At 44.0% G+C, this 23,193-nt stretch overlaps 1 protein-coding gene across 4 annotated transcripts in view; it reads right to left on the bottom strand.

Moving 5' to 3' along the window:
* Positions 1–9,881, bottom strand: part of UVRAG (UV radiation resistance associated) — a 100,662-nt gene extending 90,781 nt beyond the window's left edge. For 2 of the 4 annotated variants that reach the window (XR_005102538.1, XM_037376662.1), the window contains exon 1: positions 9,626–9,875. Coding sequence is in view for 2 of the 4 variants with exons in the window: in XM_037376662.1 (XP_037232559.1) it covers positions 9,626–9,706 (81 nt within the window). In the remaining 2 variants the exon portion in view is untranslated. Of the gene's footprint in view, positions 1–387; positions 453–9,625 lie in introns of all 4 variants that reach the window. The other 2 variants (XM_037376661.1, XM_037376660.1) reach the window with 2 other exon arrangements.
* Between the last annotated feature and the right edge of the window lie 13,312 nt (positions 9,882–23,193).

Below are 23,193 nucleotides of genomic sequence, written 5' to 3'. Positions count from 1 at the left end.
CTTCATCTCTGGACACCATCTCCGATTTTCACTTGTTGCCCTCCTCCCAATTGTTTCAAGGGAAGATATTCCATAAATTCTCTTCAGGTCAGGATCAGGTCTGACCTCTGTACAAGCTGGTATGTATTCTGGTTTTACCTAGCTTTCACATGAGTTTCCTAGCTTGCTTGCTTTATGACCCACAGTTGCACTGGAAGATTTTAAGCATAATCCTTCCAAGTATTTTCACATTAAAGTGCGGTGCAAAGATTAGTTAGCAACACAAACGTTATACAGCAAATCTAATTGCTTCGAACTTAAGAGAACTGATCTTGCAAGGTCAGCTGTTTGGTTCTCTGAATACTTCTCATAATTAAGTCACAAAAAAACCACAGGGCTCTAGCTCACAGCAGTCAGGTTGAGGGTTTTGGGTGGTTTTTTTCCTCTTCTTGAAAAGCATAGATGCTCCAGCTCTAAAAAAAACAAACACAAAATCTATCAAAATACAAAATGTATTTAGCCAACATCAGCATTACTTATCCCAGTGCTGTTCTACACCTCATTATTACAACTTCCTACTCCTCAGATTTTCACGAACTACTTGCTTTCACCTATCCATACCAGTTAGAATATTAAGTAGCAATCATGTGATCTGAGTTCCTGGAAGTCAAATGGTAGACAAGAATTCATATTTAATTCAATTTTATATAAAGTTTTCAAGCTGCCTTGTTTTCCAATTCGATAGACTCCACTACCAAAAAAAAAAAAAAAAAAAAAGTAAAAAGTACCTCACAGAAGGTTTGGGTCAAGTCTGCTGCAGTACACAAAGCTTTTAATATCAAAGAAACGTACAGTAGGAAGTTTAGATACTATTCAGATGTGTTATTACTTAAAACCACAGGAAGGACAAGAAAATGCTTGTACTCCAGTTTACACACTTGCTAGGAAGATTTCTAAGTTTTGTAATTAAATAGTTTTCCACAGTTCAGCTCAGAGTTAAGAGAATCACATGCAACTTCAGATCTACTTCAGAAGCAAAGCAGAAGCATTTGATGTGCAATTTTGTAGGACACACCAGAAGGAATTTTTGGAATTATTTTAATGTCCTTCCAGCACACACTTGAAGACAGCAAGGCCCGCAGAGCTACACAACCATCATTAGTTCAGTGCTACTTTCTGGCAATAGTCTTTAAAAAGTTATGCCTGCTATCAATCATATGCAAGGCCAACACCAGTTCAAAGACGCACAGTAGAATTTCACTGTATTTTTTCCTGTGAAGATGCTACAAACACATACAACACTTTCTTCCCTCACATTTCTTAAGATTTGATGCAAGGAAGAGACAAATTGAATCTGTGCCATGTGATTTACCCAGACTAAGTGACCACAAGCAGAGTCCAAACTACTTTCATCACAGGCTCAAAGTCATCACAGATGTACAATTGTGAATTTTAGTTTACAGTTCCTTAAATCAAGGTGCTTCCTTTCCTTTACACTTAGGGGCATCTGAGAGGCTTTTGAAAGGCTCGCCTTAGAAGATTCCTATGAAGCTTTCACTTTAACACATTAAGGCTCAATACAGGTTTCTAATCACCCACACTCCCCCACAACTACTCCTGCTTCTGTACTGCACTAAGTTTCAACAAGGTCAGTCAGCAAATGGAAGATGTTTTCTAAAAGGCACTGAGCCTTCCCTAATTTGTATAGGGAGAAAGTGAAAGAGGAAGTATAAGGAACACTTCTATACTTGATATGGCCCATGCAGAAGTATTATTATTCTCAAGCTACTTGAACATAAAACAGCCCTTCATTAGCTCAACCCAGAGTTAAAGAATGAAACACGTGAAGTCAACTTTGCATCTAACAAAATGCGTCAATGGCCCAACTTGCTCTTTTAATGCTAATTAAAACAGCAACAGTAGTATCAGAAAATAATTCAGATAATTTCTTTCAGTTATTACATAATTAGCCAAGACAGTTACATATTACTCCGAGGTAGCTACATCCTTCTGTCTATCCTCCCTTGCACCCTCTCTTTAGTAGCTACCCCACCAAACTGTTTCCTCACTAAATAACTGAATTTACACTGGGGAGCAACTCAGAACTCAACTTCTACCTCAAATCAATTATGTAAATGGCTGGTAACTTCCACCAGGTGCAAGAAATCTCTTTGTACACCATAACCACATGTGGAAAATCTATACCACATTTTTACACTCAAAACCATCGAGACAACCAAGACTAAAACTGATATTCAATGCAAGCCCACAGTGTTCACACTCTTCACTAATTTTATGTTTCCTCGTCCTTCCTTCCACAAAAAATTTGTGCTTGTCTCTGCAGAAAGACTGAAAGAGCCTGTTATCTAAATCATGAGGTAAGGACAGGTATAGAAGACATGGGTATTCAGTCTTATGATACAAACAGGATAGCTTGTTAGGTGTAACGAACATGACTCAAAACACAGAATTTACTTAAATATAAAGTTGGCAGGAAGGGTTCAGAAGCAAAATCTTAAGCCATACCAGGACTTAGGCAAATTAAGTTCTTTTTGTGTACTGTTTCAACTGTTTCTGTGTTTGGTTATGGTCACTACAACATCAAGAGCAACAGACCAAGCAAGCTGGCAATAGCCACAACTCTGAAGAAAATAAACTGTCAGCACACCCTAAAAAAAAAAAAAAAATTCTCTAGACTGAGGTTAAGAAAATCTTACAAGCACTAACCACTGGGCACACAAAGCTCCTTTTGCTACATGTTTATATAAGATCCAAATAACAAGGAACTAGATACAGTCTTTCCATCTTTAACAGAGACCTTTAAGAAACAGCAGCTAGAAGTACCATCTTTCCTTATTGATGTTTTCCTCTGAGTTTGTCTAAATAAATATTTACCCATTTAGAAGATGAAAGACCAAAACTCTAACTGCCTCTTTTGACAAAACATGGGAACTATGCCATGGGGTAGAAAATGGAACACTGGGGTGCAAGTCCCACCTCATTAACACTGTGACAGTTCAGAGAAGTCCTTTAAGCCTCTTATCTTGGGCAGGAGAGCATTTAGTCCATATTAGCAGAGGGAATGACCTGGGAATACCAATCAAGCAATGAAAAATAAGACTATGCTCAGAAGGAAGGTCCCAAAACTAACCAGGGCCTTATGGAACATCAACAAAATCATCAACAAAATCAAAGCAAAGGCACTTTTAACCTTAACTACTTGATTTTAAGTACACACTACATTGCACAAGCAAACAGCATATGCTGATTAATAACCTGAAGCATATTAATGTTTATCATGTTACTGGATGACAAACCAAGGGCAAACCAGTAAGCCTTTCTTCATAAGAAACAAGTTTTTAGTTAACAGCTACCAAGACCTTTCTTTCAATTAAAACCATTCCCTAATCCCCTACAAATCTCCTGAATAAAGCATCGAAACTGATTTACTACAGCTTTCTGACAGAACAATCTCTAACTTATCAACAGATCATTCAGACTGCAAAACACACTTGCATTCTTTAGGAAAAATACTGCAGTACCCTGCAGACAGAAAAAGTCTATCCCCAGATTAACAGCCAACTATTTCCTCCCAATCATCTCCAACAAACACTAGACATTGATACGGCTGGACATGGACACAGCTGTGTATGATCACTAGGTCAATACTTAAATTTTACCAGAGCAGTGCTTCCCTCCATCCCCACTCAGCATTTAAAGACCGTGCATGTCAAAGAGAAGTGAAAGCAATACTCAAATATGACACTTTCCACCCACTATTCTGATTTCCCCCAGCATATTTAGTAGGAAAGAGGAAGTAAAATACTTAAGACTCAGTCTTTGTTTTCATATTACACAGTAGAAGACATATATCACTAGTTATATAAAACTATTTCAAAAACAGATGCTCTTTTCACACTGTTTTAGTTGGAAAACTAGTTCGCATGCAGCGCTCAGACCATACAGTAGCGTTCTTCACTTCTCCCACATACAAACACTCTCAAACTCATTTGCCAGCACACTGAATCACCCATTTCCACCATGTAACCCAAGTTGTTGTGTATGAACAGCACGCATCTTTAAAGAAAGTAACTATGAAATTTTAGCCTTCTAATTCACCAATATTCTTCCCGTGTTGCTTTACTTCTACTCGCCTGGATCACCTCAAGTATCTAAACATACACCCAAGGTACTGAATTGTCACTTCCAACTGCTGAAAACACAGTTTTATTTACTATTGGAATCCAGAAGTACTTTCAGAAGAAAAAACACCTTCTGTTTTAAAGTTCACCTCACTCCTGACTCCCATTCCTTTGCATCCTGCATTCAAACAGGGTAGCAATGCAAATTTCTGAAGCGCGTACATTATGCTTGTGCAATTACTAAAATCCCAAAAGCTCAGAGACTGTTAGATGTTTAGTATATATCATTTCTTTAAATGCAGCTGAATGTAATGATTTCTTGTACAAGAAATTTTACAGAATGGATAGAGTCTTCACTGCTGCGGTCATCAATGAGACATTTAGGTCTTGTTATCAACTTCTCATTTCTTTATGGGAAGGTGCACAGAATAAGAGCATAAACCTGAAAAGGACATTCACGGTCTTTGAATTCAATACCTTTATTACAGTCAACCAGTTCACAGAAGGTAGACATTACAGCATAGTTTCATGTTCAAAGTAGATTTAGGGGGATTTTCTTCCTACCAGTAAGGGGTCTGCTCCAGAACTTTGCTTGGCTGAAAGAAGGTTTTCAATTCTTAAATTAGATTTTAATCTTTAATATCCAAAACAAAGGACCCTTCCCTGCCAAACAGGTTTAGGATGGGGATAACCCATTGTTTGAGCAGTGGTGGGATGGGAGAAAACATATCCTGCCCACATGACACTTTCACCCAGCTACTGGAAATGCCAACATGCATTTCATGAAACCAACATGCATCTAGTCTGACAAGTCTGTACCGATACTGACTATAAACAAATGTGATGCCCTGCGGTTTGCTGAAGTTCAGAGTGCAAGGAAGCCTCACATGGCTCATCATGGAACCAGTTCAGGGCCTCTGCCCTTAATCTCAGACCTCTGTTTCACACTATGTGAGCTAGACTGCTTCCACAATTAAGCTAGTATGGAAGCCACAAGAGCCACGTTTGCTAAGCATTGCTCTCCAGCTCCTAGAAATCCATCAAACTCCAACTGGTTCTTTATGAATCCCAGTCTGACAGTGAATGGAAACTACAGAGTGTCCTTGGGGAGTTTCACTGTTTGCTCTGTTTTGCCCTGCCCCAAACACCTACTTCTGATGCCTGTGGCTGAAAGCTCATTGCCGCTTCCTTCCACGTAAGAACTTTCACCATCTGACAAAATAGGTCTATGAACTGGAAGATACAGAAGATATTGGGTCACCTGGAATTTGATCTAACACTGTTCACAGCTGTGCACTGTGGCAGTTTACCCCTACCCTTCTTACCACCACATCCATATTCACCAGTGTATCCAGCTCCCTCATGTGCATCCTTCCACACAATACATCCAAAGTCTTTGAGCAGCTCATCTTGGAGACCCACCTTGGGCATCACTACAGAGGGCAAACCAAAATGTGATTGACTGACACTAAACTGGAACTAAAACTTCTGATGGAAAACAGCTGTGTACAGCTCCTAGTGTATCCCCTAGTATCTATAATATCTAGCTCCCCCCACACCCATTACCCCGGTTATCTCCAGTGAGCAGAAAATTGTTTACACCAAGGTATCACTAATGTGGGTCCAAGAGTTAAACAGTTTTCTGGGGAAAAATGCACATGATCTGTGGTCCCATTACAGGGCTACCTTATATACAGTCTAAATATCACATACTGTTTTTCCCCTATAATTCGGAAGATCGTCTATGGCTTACTTCAGAAGAAAGCTTCTTGCAACTGATCATCAATCAGGCCATTGGAAATTAGCAGCACATGCAGACCAAACATTTTAGCTTACAACTGGCAAGTACTGGTAGCAGAAATGCAACCAGCTGATGAGATAGTTTTCTGTGCAGTTGCTGTAGAGTCAGACCACTCAGGAACAAGCTGCTGAAATACTTTGCAATCAGCCAAGTCACACAAGTGCTAGGCTGCGACACATATGACTTAGTACTCACCTGCTACACTGGAATCCATGTCCAGTTTTGTTCACTTTTCTTCTGCTCTCTATTTTTATCACAATAAAGCAGCAGGGGGCATTTTTGTCATTTTCTAAAATGGTTCTAGCCATTATTTCTGAGGGATCCTCCTCTGCTCCACCCAAAACCAATTATACCTATAGTTTATTCATGCCCTGGCTGGCCATCTAGGCATGAGGGATGCTTCAGTCTACGGACATGGATCTGACTGAATGCCTGAACCACAGACTAACTGGAAATCATCTGTTTAAAAAAAAAAAAAGGGTTCTTTTTCTTCCTTACAATTCCCTAATGACTCACCACAAACTGTGCATCAGTACAGCTGTTTGTACAACAGTACCTGCAGTTCAAGTTCCAGCTTGCAGGTCTCCAAACACTATCTCACTGTTCGTTAAAAGCTTCAATCTCTCTGTTGGAATTGATAGTAAAATCTTATCAATTTCAGCCTGAAGGAAAAGTCTGAAGTCCTGGAGGCACTAGTTCTTAAGTCCACGAAGACAGGCTTTCCTGTCTCTTGACAACCACACATGACAGCTGTTTTTGTCAGCAATTAGCACAGCAACATTAAACAGATCATTTGACTGTAGCATGACTGGCTCTCTATGTTAAGACTGCGGGGTTTTTGTCCAACTGCTTCCATCAAGAATATAAGAGTCTGAAAGGTCTGGCTCGCTCACGCCCACATTGCTTTGAGCTGCTTACAACATCAGGGCTGAAAAGTTTGTTTTGAGCATTTAGAAACCCCTAAGTTATCACAACACTCCTGGCTTTCTTGCATTGAGCAACTAGGAAGAGGTAATGCTAAAGAATCCCTGCACGTTTTCCATTCTGTTAGACTCACTCTTTCAGCAAAAGAAAATTGACATCCTGGCACAATTACTTTAGGACACAAATTGGAATTTTATGCTTAACCAGATGCACTTCTTTACAGCCATATCCTCTATTTCTCCCACTTAAAATGTAGAACACAACAGCAAAAGGCATTTTTAGGCCAGGTCATCCTGTCACCAACGAACAAGTTAAAGAATAGATTAGTCAGTCTGATACAAGTGTGGTCACATAAGCAAAGGTTTTGGACATAGCTTTTCACTTTTGCAAATGTGTAAGTAGCAGGAACTTCATTTTCTACTCAGTGTGAACTTCACTGCACAATTAAATCTAGACTAAACCCAAATTACACCTTCAATATTTCAGCCATTTAAAAAGTCACTTCAGTCATTAAAAGCACTCACCTTAAGTTCACATTTGAGAATTTGGTCTCTAGAGAGATTTATAGCCATGACTCAGACCACCTTACTCTCACCCTTGTAGTCAAAAAATGCGGAACTGGGTGTTCTAGAGAAAACTGCCTACTAAAACAAATCACCGAGTTGATTTCTGTGCTGACAGGCAGCAAGGAATTATTGTGTTACAAAGCACCACCACACTGATCAGCCAGATTTTTGCATTATAGAAGTAGTAGAATAGACTGGAATGACTTTTCCATTCTTTTTCATGATTCTGCAGTAAAATACCTCCAGAGTGATTAGCCCTTTCAAGGTAAGGCATCTTGTAATTCAGTAACAGACTTTTAAGCTCAGACAATACAGTGAGAGGATGATTCATTATCGGGGTATTCAACTAGTTTCTGAGCTTCTTCATTTGATGGCAAGCACTGACACAGCATTACAGATACCTCAGCACACAGTCCTTTTATTTGCAGAGTACACAGCAAAACAATACCTCAGACCTGGTCACAGCCTTACGCTTACTACAATTAACATTTCCTCAGCACCCATAGAAGCATCCTACATGGCTTAAACTAAGTATTTACCCAACTGGAACATCACATAATTAATGATTCAGTTTCTGCTCCTGCAAACTCCTACAAAAGTTTCTTCTCCTAGAAAAAAAGATAGTGTTTTGGTCTCACTTCACAAATTAAGTTCAATGACTAATAACTATGGCTTCTCTCTCCAGCATTCACTTGTTTTTTGCACAAGCCTGGGAAAGAACAAACCCCAAAATTTAGCAGGGAGAAGGCCATACTTGATCTTCTAAATGATCCAGTGCTCCCGTGAAGTTCACCCAAAGCAGTGCTCATGCTTATGTTCATTAACGTAGATCAGGCCCACATTTACAATAAGTACTTGCTCTCAAATTAGGGTCAATACTAGCACAACTCCAGTAGCCCAGAGTCATCTCCATTCCTTCCCTTTGCCCCTAAGTGGATGTCTGGTAAATAAGGTTTATCCAAGGAGCAGTTACAACTTTATTTCAAGTTGACATCTATTGATTTTTCTCTGGTAACTGCATTTTCACACCTGGTAACTCATAGCTCAAGTAACTTAGATCATGTGTCTACTTCTTAATAGCACTGACTACACCGAGGCAATGAACCAAACCTTCAAGTGCTGATTCCCATCTTGCAGTATTTCCAAAAGCATGCCTTTGCTAAGTAATTACTCCCCCCTCCACCACTACTGCTTAAGCTCCTGTACAATGGAGCGACTACATGTAAGAGGGGAAAGGGCACAGACTTGGTTTGATACAGATTGCTAAACCCTCATGCAGATCCTAGACTTCCTCACTTAACCTTGCTCCTAATGCTCTCCAAAATTAAAATGTGGGACAGTTGCCCAGTAAACCAGAAGCCAACTATCAGCAAACAGGAAAAACAGTTAGCTGAAGGAAGGATGTGATGGGGAGGGAACATTGCTGCAGCTATGATTTGAACTATGCTGCAACTCCCAGCTTTAATCTGCACCCAGCACTTCTATGGGCACAGAAGCAGCCTCTCAGGGAGTGGGAACATCCCCCTTTGCTCTCCAGTACTGGCAGAAGAGGGGCACAGACCCCTGCCCCCATGCAAAGGGGATCTCACCCTCTCATCTTCCTCTCAGCCCAAGAGAAGGGTGCTCAAAACCCTTTTCCCGAGGGTCCCTTCTTCCATCAGCTCAGGGACTTGGTCTCAGACACCCCCATACCCCTTACACTTCAGGGAGCCCATGCACACACACCCCCTCCTCAGGGCACCCACACCTCGGGGGGCACCACCACCCCCTCCCTACCCCTTAGGGGACCCCACACACATACCCCTCAGGGCACCCCGCACCCCAGGCAGGCTCCCCCTATACCCCAGGGAGCACCCTACACACACACACCCCCCTCAGGGAGCACCATACACACACATGCACACCTCTGGGAGCCCCTACACCCCTCAGGGAGCACAGCCCCTACGCCCCTCAAGGAGCACCCCACACGCCAGGGAGTGCCCCCCCTTTCACTTCAAGGTACCCCCCACACACACACCTCAGGGCACCCCACACCCCAGGGAGCCCCTCCGTTTCCCCTCAGGACACCTCACACCCCAGGGAGCCCACAGACACCCCTCAGGACACCTCACACCCCAGGGAACCCACACCCCTTTTCCTTCCGGGCACCCCACACCCCAGGGAGCGCCCCCACACACACCTCAGGCCACCCCCCTCCCCGAGGCCCGCCGTACCTGCTGCGAGGGCAGCTCCACATGCAAGGCCCGGGTGGCGGAGCCCGGGGGTAAGGCAGCAGGGCCGGCGGCCGAGCTCATCCTCACGGCAGGGCAACGGCCGGGCAACGGCTGCAGCGCCTGCGCATGAGCCCTGCGGGCCGCCACTGCTCCCCCGTCGCCGCCCGGCACCCAGGGGTTAATGGCGGCAGCAGCACCGGCCCGGGCCGCTCGCTACGGAGCCATATTACCGCAGTGCTGGGGGGCGGGCGGCGAGGGGCGGGGGAATGGAGCGTCCCTATCGTTCATTGGCCCGCGCTACCCCGAGGCGGGAACCCGGGTGTGCCCTTGAGACGCCTATGGCTGAATGGTACGTCAATCAACGCTCCTCTCCCCGGCCTCTGTCAGACCGTTGGAACGGGAGCCGGCGCCGATTGGAGAGATGACTTCCGGAAGGCGGGGCGGTACCTGAGGAGCCGCTGATGATTGGAGGAAAACGGATTTGAGTGACATCGCTCGTCCTCCGTCACGTGTGGGGGGGAGCTGTTTTTATCACGTGGTAGGACGAAAATATTTTGCTGGGTGGGTGCGTGGGGGGGAGAAGGGGGGGGGGGGGGGGGCCGCTGTCGCCATGGCAACGGGGAGCGGCCTGGTTCCGCCGCTTCGGCCGTACCGAGGGGCCGCCGGGGACCCCGTGAGCGTCCGGGCCCGCGGCTGGGCCTCATGCCCTTAGGCCAACCTGCCCCACATCTCACCACTATCACCAGCCTGCCCCACATCCCATCCACCCACCCCAGCTCACACCCACCTGCCCCACATCGCACTAACCTGCCCAGATCATGCCTACCTGCCCTACACCACATCAGCCTCCCCCACAAAAGACCAACCTGCCCCATAACAGATCAACCTTTCCAACATTATGCCAACCAACCCAACATCGCACCAACCCATCCCACTCCACACCAGCCCATCCCACCTCACGCCACGCCAACCCTGATGCCAGCCATCCCCTCAGCACCTACCTCCATCCCACCTCACCCAGGCAACAGCCACCCTGGCCAGAAGGACCATCCCCACTCATGGTGGCATCATCCCCACATACCACGCAGCACTGGGAGTGCCAGTCCTGTCCCCGTGCCCCACGGGGGCCACCTGTCCCCACAGCACCCTGCAGCACCTGCCCAGCGTAGGTGGCTGCACTGGAGATGCTTGTCCCCATCTCACTGCCGGGGACCAACACAGGCTGTGCCAAAACACCTGTCTCTGTACCGCTGGGAACGCCCATCCTGCCGCCCCAGCAGCGGCGCTGGGAACGCCTGTCCATGCCACGTGCTGCAGCACTGGAAATGCCTGTTCCCACCGGGCTGGGCGGCTCTGGAAGGTTTGAGTGTGGCACAAAGTGCTGGGAAACCCTGTCCTTCTCTCCTCTTCTCCTCTCCCCCTGTCTTCCTCACCTCCTGTCCTCAGTCCTGAGCAGCGCCCATGCCATGATGACCATCCCTGCTGGAAGCCCACCAAGCCTTTGTTCACTTGCAGTACTCACGGTTTTGCAATATTCATGCTATGGTGATGTGCATTGTACTGGCATCGTCTTCAGACTGCATTTTTGTGGGTATTCATTATTAAAAATACCCCAAAAAAAGAGGAAGAATAATGAAAACTGGAGTAGAAAGTCAAGTTTTCTGGAGTTCGATGGCCATCCTTGCAGAAGTCACCCTCTTTAGTCCTCCTCATCCCCTTGCAGCTGCTCACCATGGTCTCCCTTTCTCCCAAGTACTTCCTAGGTGTTGAAATGGAGCTGCCAAACTTTTTCCCCCAGTAATTCCCTGTTTTACCACAGAGTGACATGTCTGTGGACCTTTTTCACCAAATTGTGTGATTCTATATGTTGGCACCCAATGAATACAATACAAAAAATGAGTTTAGGTTTTGGGCATCGTGAACATAGAGTTCTCTTTTGAGTTCTGGATGTTACTAGGTCTGATCAGGAAAATTATTTCAAATTATTTTTTTGGAAGATCGCCTGAGAACCAGTGCATCTCCATTTTTTTCTTCTGATTAAGAAAACCAAACTACTATTTCAGTACTTTCAATAGCAAGCATGCTATTTTCATGCATCCAGACCCCTAAGCCACGTTGTTGAGATCAGGAGGTTCAAACGTAGTAATTTTGGACCTGTTGTATCAGTTTGATTCATGTCCTGGTTTCTGGTTCATTACAGTACATGTGCTCCTTCCTTTTGAACTGTCATCTTCACCTTGGAGGATCAGAACTTGCTTTTTAAGATGAAATCTGGGGGTTTTTTTGCCCAAGGTTTGAAAAATACATTTGGAATGACAAAAATGATCTTAACATCAAGAGATTTACGAATACTTTCTGAACTTGAAACTCTTTAGGTATGCTTCCTCCAGTGAGGAAAACTAATTCTAGCTCAGAATTATATGTAAAATCAGAGAGGATCACAGCTTTAAGAACAGTTGTTCCTAAGATAAATCACTAAAAACAGCTGATGGAAACAGCATGAAGATGCCACTGCTAGTGTGCCCAAAACATCAAAGGGTTTAAAAAAAAAATCAGTCGTCAGATGATACGTGCTTTTTCTGTGACTAACTTTCCCCTGCTCCTTCACCTTCCCCTTCCAAAAGAAGCATGTTAACAACATAATTCTCATCCTAAATCCAAAACACAACACTAAAGCAGCTACTAGGAAGAAAATTAACTCTATCCCAGCCAAAACCAGGACACTAACTTCTATTGATTTGGTGAATTTAAAGTCCATACGACACTGCTGTACAGGATTCTCCTATTTTTCATCATTTCCACAGAAGCAGATGACAATCTCAAAATTTTCTTAAAATACTGATGCTTAGAAAAGTCAAATGAGTTATTTAACATAGCAGCTTGCATTCCGTGTATATGGAGATTGCATTTAATTTGCTGGTTAATGCAGACTGAGAGCTCTAACCCGTAATTCAGGGACTAAAAAGCAAAATTTGACCCAGAGGAAAATTCAAATATGACCCCAAATCCCATGTTGATTCATTAATGATTTTGTAGCAGTGGAAGTGATACAGCCCCAAAGAAGTCCCTGCAGATTTCCAGCTCATGCTAGTTAAGATTTTGGCCTCATATTCTAAATATCAAACTTATCTTTGCTTTTTGCTGTCTTAGCCTGACAAGGAACCATTTGCAAGGGCATTATAAAATGAGGAGTTTCTAGGGATAGTGTTTCAGTTTTACATTTGATTTTCAGGAGCTTTGAGAGGTTAAGTCCATGCCTTGCGTAGTTCACCACACCGACCATTCAACATGATGAGAGCTATTCAATAACCCAGAGAGTGCCTGAATTTGAACAAAATAATCATCCCTTTTGGGCTTAAAATAGGTAGTTCATTAATAAGGAATGGTGAATTCTTTTAATCAGAGTATTTGCAAGCTGCAGCCAAGGAGTGACTTCTTTCATCCCTGGTTTATGAACAATCACTCGAAGCAGGAATGCTGGAGCAGCACTGCCGATCCCAGCTGCATACGTGGCATTACGTAGAACCCTGTGTAATTGACTGATGCCCTAGGAAACAGTCATTTGTATTTTTTAACCACATAAAAAGGCTGGCATTACCTGTCTGCATCGTTTTGAAGATCACAGCATGTGCTTTATTATGTCCCCAATTATGTTCTTGTGGCTGATTATCATCAAAGATGAAATTCCCACGGCTTCAACAAGTGCACAGATGCACGCAGTACTTCCACCTCCCTGACCTGCCCATCTGCCCAATCTGAGTAGTGTGGCTGATACTCCATCCAGAGGGACCTTGACAGGCTGGAGAGGTGGGTACAAATGAACCTCATGAGGTTCACCAAGGCCAAGTGCAAGGTCCTACACCTGGGTTGGGGCAATCCCAAGCAGAAACACAGGCTGGGCAGAGAATGGATTGAGAACAGCCCTGAGAAGGACTTGGCGGTGCTGGTGGGTGAAAAATTGAATACAACCCGTCAATGTGCACTCACACCTAGAAAGCCAACCAAATCCTGGGCTACATCCCCAGCAGCATGGCCAGCAGGGCAAGGGAGGGGGTTCTGCCCCTCTGCTGAGACACCCCCCCCCCACAGCGCTGCATCCAGCTCGGGGGTCCTCAGCATCAGAAGGACACGGACCTGTTGGAGCGGGCCCAGAGGAGGCCACGGAGATGGTCAGAGGGCTGGAGCCCCTCTGCTGTGGGGACAGACTGGGAGAGCTGGGGCTGTGCAGCCTGGGGAGGAGAAGGCTCCAGGGAGATCTTAGAGCAGCTCCCAGTGCCTGGAAGGGCCGACAAAAGTTGGAGAGGGACTTTTTACAAGGGCCTATAGTGAAGGAACAAGGAGGAATGGCTTTAAATGGAAAGAAGGAAGATTTAGTATGTCAGTATTAAAGAGGGCTTACAAGAAAAAATGGGGACACACTTTTTAGTAGGCACTGCAGTGACAATACAAGGAGGAATGGCTTTAAACTGGAAGAGGGTGGGTTTAGATCAGATATGAGGAAGAAACCCTTCCCCGTGAGGGCGGTGAGGCGCTGGCCCAGGCTGCCCAGAGCAGCTGTGGGTGCCCCATCCCTGGCAGGGCTCAAGGCCAGGCTGGACGGGGCTGGGAGCAGCCTGGGCTGGGGGGAGGGGGCCCTGCCCCTGGCCGGGGGTGGGACTGGCTGGTCCTGAAGGTCCCTTCCAACCCAAACCATTCTGTGATTCTAAGACCTTCAAGTTTTCTTCAAGTGAATCCAACAGGCAAACAGGAAAAAAAAAGTTTTCAAAAATATTATCTGATTACTGAGCATGTCTTGTGTTCACATGTGGTCTAAACTCACGTCAGCAGCACCTCGCTTTGACATCATGGAAAACCAGAAGCAGTTTCTTCTGGATGTTTTTTGTGGAAAGCAAAGCCAGAAAATAGTTAAAATTATTAACAGAATTTCAAAATGCAATTTTAACATAATAAAGTGAATAGTCTTGCAGAATACAGCATATTTTTTAAAACTCTCTGGAGAAAGCTGGATGAAATACCACTCAGGATTTGTCAGAAATGCCATTTGAAAACTTAAATGCCATTTTTCTTGAAGCACTGTTGTATCAGCATTCTTTCTGCTTGGTGGCACTAAACTTGAGACATATGGACTAGTGTCCTTTCACATGACGTGTGGTAGAGAGATACTGCCTGCAGGTCATTACGGAAATTATTTAATGGACTTTATTGCAAGTTTTGGTATGCCAGAAGCTTTGGGAAAGGAGCCAATGACCTTGTCGTTAATGGTAACTCCTACTGCTGTCACAGATTGGGTCAAACATGCTTCTTATTGGGGTATGAGATCATTGCAAAGTCACCCAAATGAGCAAACATCACTGATGGATTCAAGTATTCCAAGTGCAGAGCAAAATACTTCATGTTTGTAAGCAATTTAAAGAAGAGGAAAAAGCGGCATTTGGCCACTGAATACCTATTAAATAATGCTATTTACAGCACAGATTTGGGGGTTAAAAGAGTTTGTTTAGCTTTGCCTTTAGAGAGCTCAAGCTCAAGGAACAGAAACTAACAAAAGACGTAAGTAACACTGGGCTTGTGGGTGCTAAACCCTGGACTCTTTTCCGTCCAAGGTATTTCTGAGTGTCTGTAATTCTAGTTGCAGGTGAAGGTTTGTTCTGTCCCCAGAGGCTGTTTTAAACTGCTGTAAGACACTCGCAGCTACCTAAGACTTTCTAGTCATCTCTATGCAATATCTTACAGGCTCACAGTGAAAAGCACAATAGAAGTCAGATCTTTTTGCTATGAAGGCCCTTGGATTTGAACTAATAGCAAGGTAAGTCTGTGAGCATCAGCTGAAAGGCCACTAAGATATCAGCTGGTACTATAGAAGTACTGGTCTGCATGAAGATGTTTAGAAAAATGCTGAAAATGGGCTCAGGTTATACCACATTAAAGTCCTGGGGGTGGTAGGGTGGGGGTGGGGGGGCATTATTAATTTGGAAGTAAATTTGCTGGTTTTTACACTTCACCATCTCTATCAGCTGCATAAATGGTTTCGTTAATAGATTTCATAAATTTATCAGAAGTTTCCTGAGTGTCCCAAAATACAGATAAACCCTACCTCAGATAGAGAGATTTCATTGTATTTTTGACACATCATCAAGCTGTTCTGGTCACGTTATGTGCATAGAGGAAATCCCCTTTCAGTAGAAGACATCTTCAAATCAGCTCACAACCATTAGACAACTTTCACAGAAGACATGGAAGGGGATTCTTTGTGCTTCAGAGAGCAAATCATGCTTAGAATATTTATTATTATCCTGGTGCATCGAAGAGCTATTATTTTAATGGAAAACCCTCTTTCTCAGACTCAAACATATATTTTAAGCACATTCTTTAAATGAGATCGGGAAACAAAACATATTTTAAATGAGATACAGTCACAGAGACCAGCAGCACTATCTCAGAACAAGGTGATCTGCACATCAGCTTTTACAAACCAGCTTTATTCTCATGCCAATTAGGTTGTACAAGTAGTAATTGGTAAAGTTGGTAATTTCTTTAGGCGCCGAGTGTCTTTTTGCCATGTGGACTTTGGTGTTTGGCACCTGGGCTCTTCCCTGTCAGTCTTCATAGCACAGTTGCAAAATACGGAGCAACAGCCCATAAAATAAACCTAATTTCTGGAAATCACTTATTGCTTTAAACCAGATTGCTTTAAAACCACACGTATATTATTGCTTTGAAGCCTTTGATACACTAAAACACTGTGGTTTGTGGGAAGGGATGTTTGTTTTGCTGGTTTTTCTGAGTAGCTTGAGAAATGTGTTGGTAGACTGAAGTCACCCGACTGAGATAGGCTGCTCTCACATGCACTGAAGTCAACAGATTACATTTAAGCATCTTTGGTGGGGTTTTGATCAAGCTTATGGTGAGGGTTTACATAAAAAACACTTCATCAGGTTATGCTGGCTTGGGATGAGGTTCACCAACTGGTCAAGACACCATGATGCAATTCAGTTCAGCGACAAATGCTGCTGTAGCAGTCATACCTGAATTAGCCCTGATACGCTTTTTTTCAATCTTTTCTCACCAAACTGTGATGAAGTCAATCTGTTCCAACCTTTTTAACTATCCTCAAAGTTTCTCACTAATAGCAAATCCAAGTTTTTCTTCTGCTGCTTTCAAATCTGTTTGTTACTTGTCTTATTTTCAGGGAATGATGGATGCGTGGATCTAATATACTGGCAAACTTTAAGGTTATTGCACTCAGTTTTGCTACAGGAATCTCACCCACCGGTTATAGTGTGACCGGGGTATGTGAATCTGATTTTTTTCTTTGGAAAAGGTATTTGAGCATGTTTACTCCTGCAAGAGGGTTGCCAATTAGTTTAGGAGTTGTTTGAAATAGCTTGTTGAAAAATCTAAACAAAAGCTTATTGTCCAAAAGAGCTGGAGGGGCGTCAAGTGGCAGGAGGTTGTAAAAACTGCCTTCAGAGGGATGTTATTACTTCATCACTGTGGCCATAAAGAAAAGCTTTTACCAGGAAGGTTAACAAGTTCAATAAATGTTCAAAGAACCTCACAAAAGCTTCTCAGTTTGGAAAAAACATGAGCTATTTCTTGATGCCTTATGTTTTGAATGTGGTAAAAGAGAACTGTTGTCACACAAAGTCATGCTGTGATCTTCCCAGGTTTCACAAGCGAGGCAGAATCAGGCCAAGATAGTTTGGGATGAGGATGTTTTAAAATGCCTCCTGGAAATGGCCTTTGGGATTAAAGCCATGAGCCCGCCATGTGCTTACACAGGGACACGTGTGCATTCAACACAGTTTTTTGTTTTGTGGGGACTACACATGAGCTTTGAGTGAGGGAGTACTTGCATCCTGCTTAATCAAGGCTTGGCAAAGTGCTGTTTTGCCCTTTGAACTGTTGTTGCAATAGTTGGGAAAATGCTATTTTGGATCAGATATCAAACCAAAACCCCAAGTCATTAAACATGCTCTAGAATGGAAGATGCTATACAATTATATGAGATTACTGAATGAACGTGCTTCCTAAGTGAACAGAGGCAGCCAAACCAATTCATTTAACCATACAAACAATGAACTAAAAGGCAGAGCCAGGGGAAAAAAAGAAAAAAATAAAAAGAAAAAAAAAAGATTAATCAGCTTGGGATAAGGCATAGTATTTTCCAATATTTCCCCCCCCCTCCCCCCAGTTTTCAGCTAGTTATAGAAGGCCATATCAGTACTCGCTGCTTTGGGATCCCACCAGACACAAATGTTGCAGGTCTTAGCTTATGTAGTACAGTGTTGTTCATCCTGAGGACTGTTCTAGAGGTGTGCTGATAATAGTGGGCCAACTCTGAAACTCCCTGTTCTAATACATATGCTTTGTCTGCTGTTGATGACGCTTCTTGGACTGGTGACAACATGTCTACGTCTTCTGTGGTTTTGTCTTTTTAAATTATAGGAGTTGGAAAAGAAATGAGAAAATCTGTTATAGGATCATACATTGAGGTGAAGTGTTAGCCTCTGCTAGCTTAAGCACGTGGCACAAAAATAGCTCAAATGCTATTTTCCCTTGGGATCATTATTCTTTAATAGAAAGTTTCAGTGTATCTGACTTTGAGGGAAGACAAGTGATTGCTCTGGAGAAGGAACTGACAACAGGCAACCTTTTTTGCTCTGAAAGTAATTCTACAACCTCAGATCAGCCTCTAAAACATCTTTTATGTCAGAAAAATTAAATCAGTTACAGCTTTCTGCTTGCTCACAAGACACTAACTTTGCACAGGACCATCCACACCAAAGCAGCTCAGTAGCCTTTTAGCACATGTGGTCCATCACACCCACCCACCTCAAAGCGATCATTACCAGTCACTCACTCTCACTGGAGTCTACATTGAAAGCCCATGTATATCAACCAGAAGATGGCTTCTGATTTCAGTGGAGCATACACTGAGGCCAAAGGCTGGTGGTTCACCACTGAATAAGCACTGGGTTTGCAAGTGGTTGCAAGGACTGTCTTCCAAGGAACAGGCAAAAGTCATAAGCTCCTGTAGAGGTACGGTCATGAAATATCCCTTGCCACATTGCCCAAAGTCCTTGAAGGAAATTGGTCTCGGAATTCTGCTTGACTTAAAGTCCCTCCTTTTACTGCATCTGCATTTTCAACTTACAGAGGTGGTATTATGATTTCCTCACTTAATCTGATGTGTAACGGTTGTGCTTTCCACCCCAGAAGTGGTTGCATTTCACCAGTGGACAAAGTAAACCCTTCTGTAGAATATTTATAGAGATATTTAAGGCCCTTTGAATGGAAAGCCTCTGGAGGATGATCTGTTAATGAGTATGAAAGCTAAGCATACATAAGGAGAAAAAATATCAATATACACATTGGCTGGGAGCCCACTGGCTGTGAAGCCTCCCAGGACAGTATTTGTACCGAAACCTTGTACACTAATTGGCTATAAGTGTCTCCAGGACAACATAGTGCTGTTACACCAAATCATCAAGACTTTCTTGATCTTTGACTTACTAGGTACTATTTGTAGGTCACAACATTTTGACTGACTCTTCACTGATGAAACCTGTGCATCCATTTAGAAAGAATTTGTTGGAGGGGACATCCAGGCCCTCTGATGTGACAAGGAGGGAAAATGGATGGGTACTACGATTACTGCTGATGTACAACATATTTAGATATGATACCTGACATCCACTCCCTCCAACCAGTCATACAGGACAGCTATATGCAACTTCCTAACCCTCCTGTCAGTCCAGGTTGGATGGGGCTTTGAGCAACCTGGTCTAGCAGAAGGCACAGGAGGGATGGACCTAGACAATCATGAAGGTCCCAAACCATTCCGTGATTCTATGCTTCTATGATTCATTGAGTGTCTGAAGACACTCAGCAGCCCAGTCACTTGGTCAGGCATAAAACTGTGGTCAGGATGGTAGTTGTTGTGGTTTAACCCCAGCCAGTAATCAGGTGCCACGCAGACACTCACTCACTCCGCCCTCACCCAAGGGAGTGGGGAGGAGAACTGGAAAGCAATGCAAAACTTGATGGTTGGGACAAGAACAGTTTAACCATTTTGATAAAATGAAAACAAAAGAACAATAATCATAACAGTTATAATGAAAAGGAGGGAGAAGGGGAGAGGACCAAAATCCAAAGGGAAGGGAGAAAAGAAAGCCAGCAATGCACAATGCAATTGCTCACCACCCACTGACCAATGCCCAGCCAGTCCCCGAGCAACGATCGGCAGCCCTGGCCAACCCCGCTCCAGTTTATATATTGAACATGATGTCCCATGGTATGGAATAACCCTTTGGCTAGTTCGGGTCATCTGTTCTGGCTGGGTCACTTCCCAGTTTCCCGTGTCCTTCCAGCCCTCTCCCTAGCAGAGCCGAAGAAACAAAAAAGTCTTTGACCACCCTGTTCCCACACCAAATCCCAAACACAGCACTGCACTAGCCACCAAGAATAAAAACAACTCTATCCCAGCTGAAACCAGGACAGTGGTCCATGTCTCTTCATGCTCTGTTGGAATTAAAGGCTTGAGGTGGAAAAGCTCAGCTGACAGTACAGAAAATGGGCAACAGCTTGATGGCAGGCAGCTATTGGCGTCTACAGCAAACTCTAGTCAGAGAATTTAGTGTTTGGAGAGCTGAGCTAGTTTCTCTAAAACTCATACTTTCAGGGTGGGACAATAGAAATAAATGTCAGTCCAGCTCTTTCTGATGCCTTGGAGAAGGTTATTACACAGCAATGTTTGTATTAAGGAATCTACAATAAGTGTTTTCGGGATGCCGTGCAGTGGGAACATGGGCTCTTGGCACAGAGGCTAATATTTGGCTTGGTCACACACAACAGGAGGACCATCCTGCACCGTGTAACCTCAACCAACGCACAGCAGAGAAGCACAGAGCAAAGCCAGGGACTAGTTTGGGAAAAACTGATGTGTGATCAGCTAGCAAGGATGGATCAGATCTGGGAGAAACCGGGGAACCAGTCAATGATCAGACCATGGATGGAATTCAAATTCCCACCAGGCTTCTCTTATAGCTTGTTATAGCCTGTTAAAACATCCTGACCGCCAAGTTTCCCAGCACAGAAGAAAAGATAATCCCAAAGCAGAGTAGAGAAAGCTCCGCATTGGCATTTTTCTTCCTGCCCTTCCACCTGCAAAAGGTGGTCCCTTGAACCCCTGGCAGAAGTAGGCAAAAAAATGCCCAATTTTGTGATGGTTCAGATTTTCCTTTAGAGGGAAAAACCTAATTTAACTGAGTTGTTGCCAAATAATACCATTTTCCTGAGGATCATTTTACAGCATGAAGCTTAGAAGGATTTGCACGGTAGAAATTCATTTGTTATTCTATGTGGTACTGCTACTTGGGTTAAAGTGACAAAATATTCATGTAGTGGGTAATGCATCCATTTCTGCTCTGTGCCTCCTCCTCGTACAAGGCCGTTCCAGTCCAGGTTAGTGGTTTCTCAGCATTGCTACTGGGCATTTCCCCAAAATGCTTTCGGTTTTTTCTTATCACGGAGTTACTAACAGGGACCTCATGAGGGCAGCATGTCCTCTCTTTTTCTTTTTTCCACCTCTTTCCTTAACACTGCTCTGCTTCCAGACCGAGTCAAAAAAAGAGCTGTGTATGCACTACAAAGGGCACTAAGCTGCTTTAATTAATGAGGGTCTCAAAGGCAAGCTGGTGATATCCCACTCGCAACACGCTGGTGCTATACAAATTACTGCTGCCCTGCTTTGCAGATAGGGAAAAAGCAGCTAAGTAAACCCACGTAACATGCTCAGAATGCCCTGACTGGCAATCAAGGAAGGAATAATCATTGCAGGTGGCTTGCACCCAACTGCCATGCTTTGTCCGTAAATTTAGTCATGCACCCTTTTGTTCCAGTTCCGTTTGCTGGAGGGAGAGCTCTGATTTGAGGCAAAGGAGACAAAACAGGACAGAAACTATGTCTATGTATGAGGAAGAAGAGGTGACATTGGCAAGTTCCCTCTTCTAGCCTGTACAGAGGCACAAAACCAGGTTGAAAGCCCCCAAGCTACTTTCCTTCCCTTTTTAACAGGTAAGTTTGAGAGCCAAACCCCAGCAAGAAGGGAAGGGAAATGCATCTGTCAGGAAAGGGCAAGTAAGGGAGTGCGAGAAGACTGAAACCAGAAAGGGCTGATACAGCCCAGTGCAGAAGAAGGGACAAATTTATCAAGACTCTTGCAGGCATAATGAGGAATGTTAGGATGACGGGGAGATCTCAAAGCACTGGAGAAGCTCAAATGTACTTAGTATCAAGCTAAACAACTGCAGAGGAAGGGGGGAGGTTGCTGAGCTAAGGCAAGACAGGGCCACAGGAAAGCAAAGATGTCCGTTTCTCAGAAGAGACTGTCAGAACGATTTTGCGAGGGCTGGTCTGTCATGGGCAGGAGCCTACCTCTTGTTATGGCCAAGGGAAGACAGCAAGATAACAAGACAGCAAGAATATAGCCATATCATCCTGACACTGTCCCAGCAACAAGTAGTGTGGTCATCACTTAGAGGTGACAACTTGAGCTTCAGTTAACATTTAGGTTATTTTACAATATGATCTCTTTCGCTCTGGATGCTGGCAGCCCCTCCCCAAGAAGCCTCTATGTTACATAGTCAAGGGCATGAGTAGGAAAACATAGGTGCACGGGGAGGTACCTACAGTACCAGGACACCCTCAGTGAGTCTTCTGCTAAATCAAAATCATTAAACACACCACAAGCCAGAGATGAATTCACTCCTATGCTCCTAAGATTAGCAAGAGAAGGGAAAACCAACTGCAGAAAAACAGCTTGGAAGGAGTCATTTGTCCATGAGGTCAGCTTGGAAGGGTAGTTGAAACTTCTGTGAGACTACCATGTCCTGGGCTGGTACCTTGGGCACAAAATAAGATCAAAGGAAAAGTCCCCTCTTATAGACCGGTGGTAAGTAGGTAGGAAAGAACAATACTCAACAGCAATCTTAATTAATGGGACTTCCAGCACAGCCAGGAGTTTTGGGCAGAACTGGTTCAACCTTGCAGTATGGACAATTACAGGACATTTGTTAGTGCAGCCCTTTGCAGGAATGGATCCTTTCTCCTTCCTCTGCTTTGCATGCAGCAGCTGTGCTGATATAAAACTTGTTAATTGAAAAAATTGCTTAGGAAAAAGCTTTGCAAGAGCTGACCTCCTCCCATTTGTGCCAAAGGTGGTTTCTAGTGACTTGTCCAGTCAAACTGTCAGAAGTAGTTTGGGCTTTTCTCGCCACGCACTTCCAGACAAGTCACTGGAAACCCAGCCTTAATGTTTGCTGGCAGAAGACAGGACCAGATCAATTCTACTAGGGGTGAGGAAAAGGGGGAACAAGCAACACACCAGGTTTATCTTCTGGAGCAGGAGACTTTCAAACTCCACCGGCCAAGCCTCAAAAAGGCAAAATACAAGTTTGGCTTTCACCTTGACAAGCAGCAGCAGCCGCCTGTGAAAGTCAGCCAGCATTGATGGACCACTTCCATAGCTCACAGGCCAGCCCCAGCCCCAACAGACAGCAGGTTAA

Source organism: Falco rusticolus, chromosome 2 (assembly GCF_015220075.1).
Source record: "Falco rusticolus isolate bFalRus1 chromosome 2, bFalRus1.pri, whole genome shotgun sequence".
In the NCBI taxonomy this organism is placed as follows: Eukaryota; Metazoa; Chordata; class Aves; order Falconiformes; family Falconidae; genus Falco; species Falco rusticolus.
Note: the sequence above shows the minus strand (reverse complement) of the source record. Positions and strands in the feature narration are given on the sequence as shown.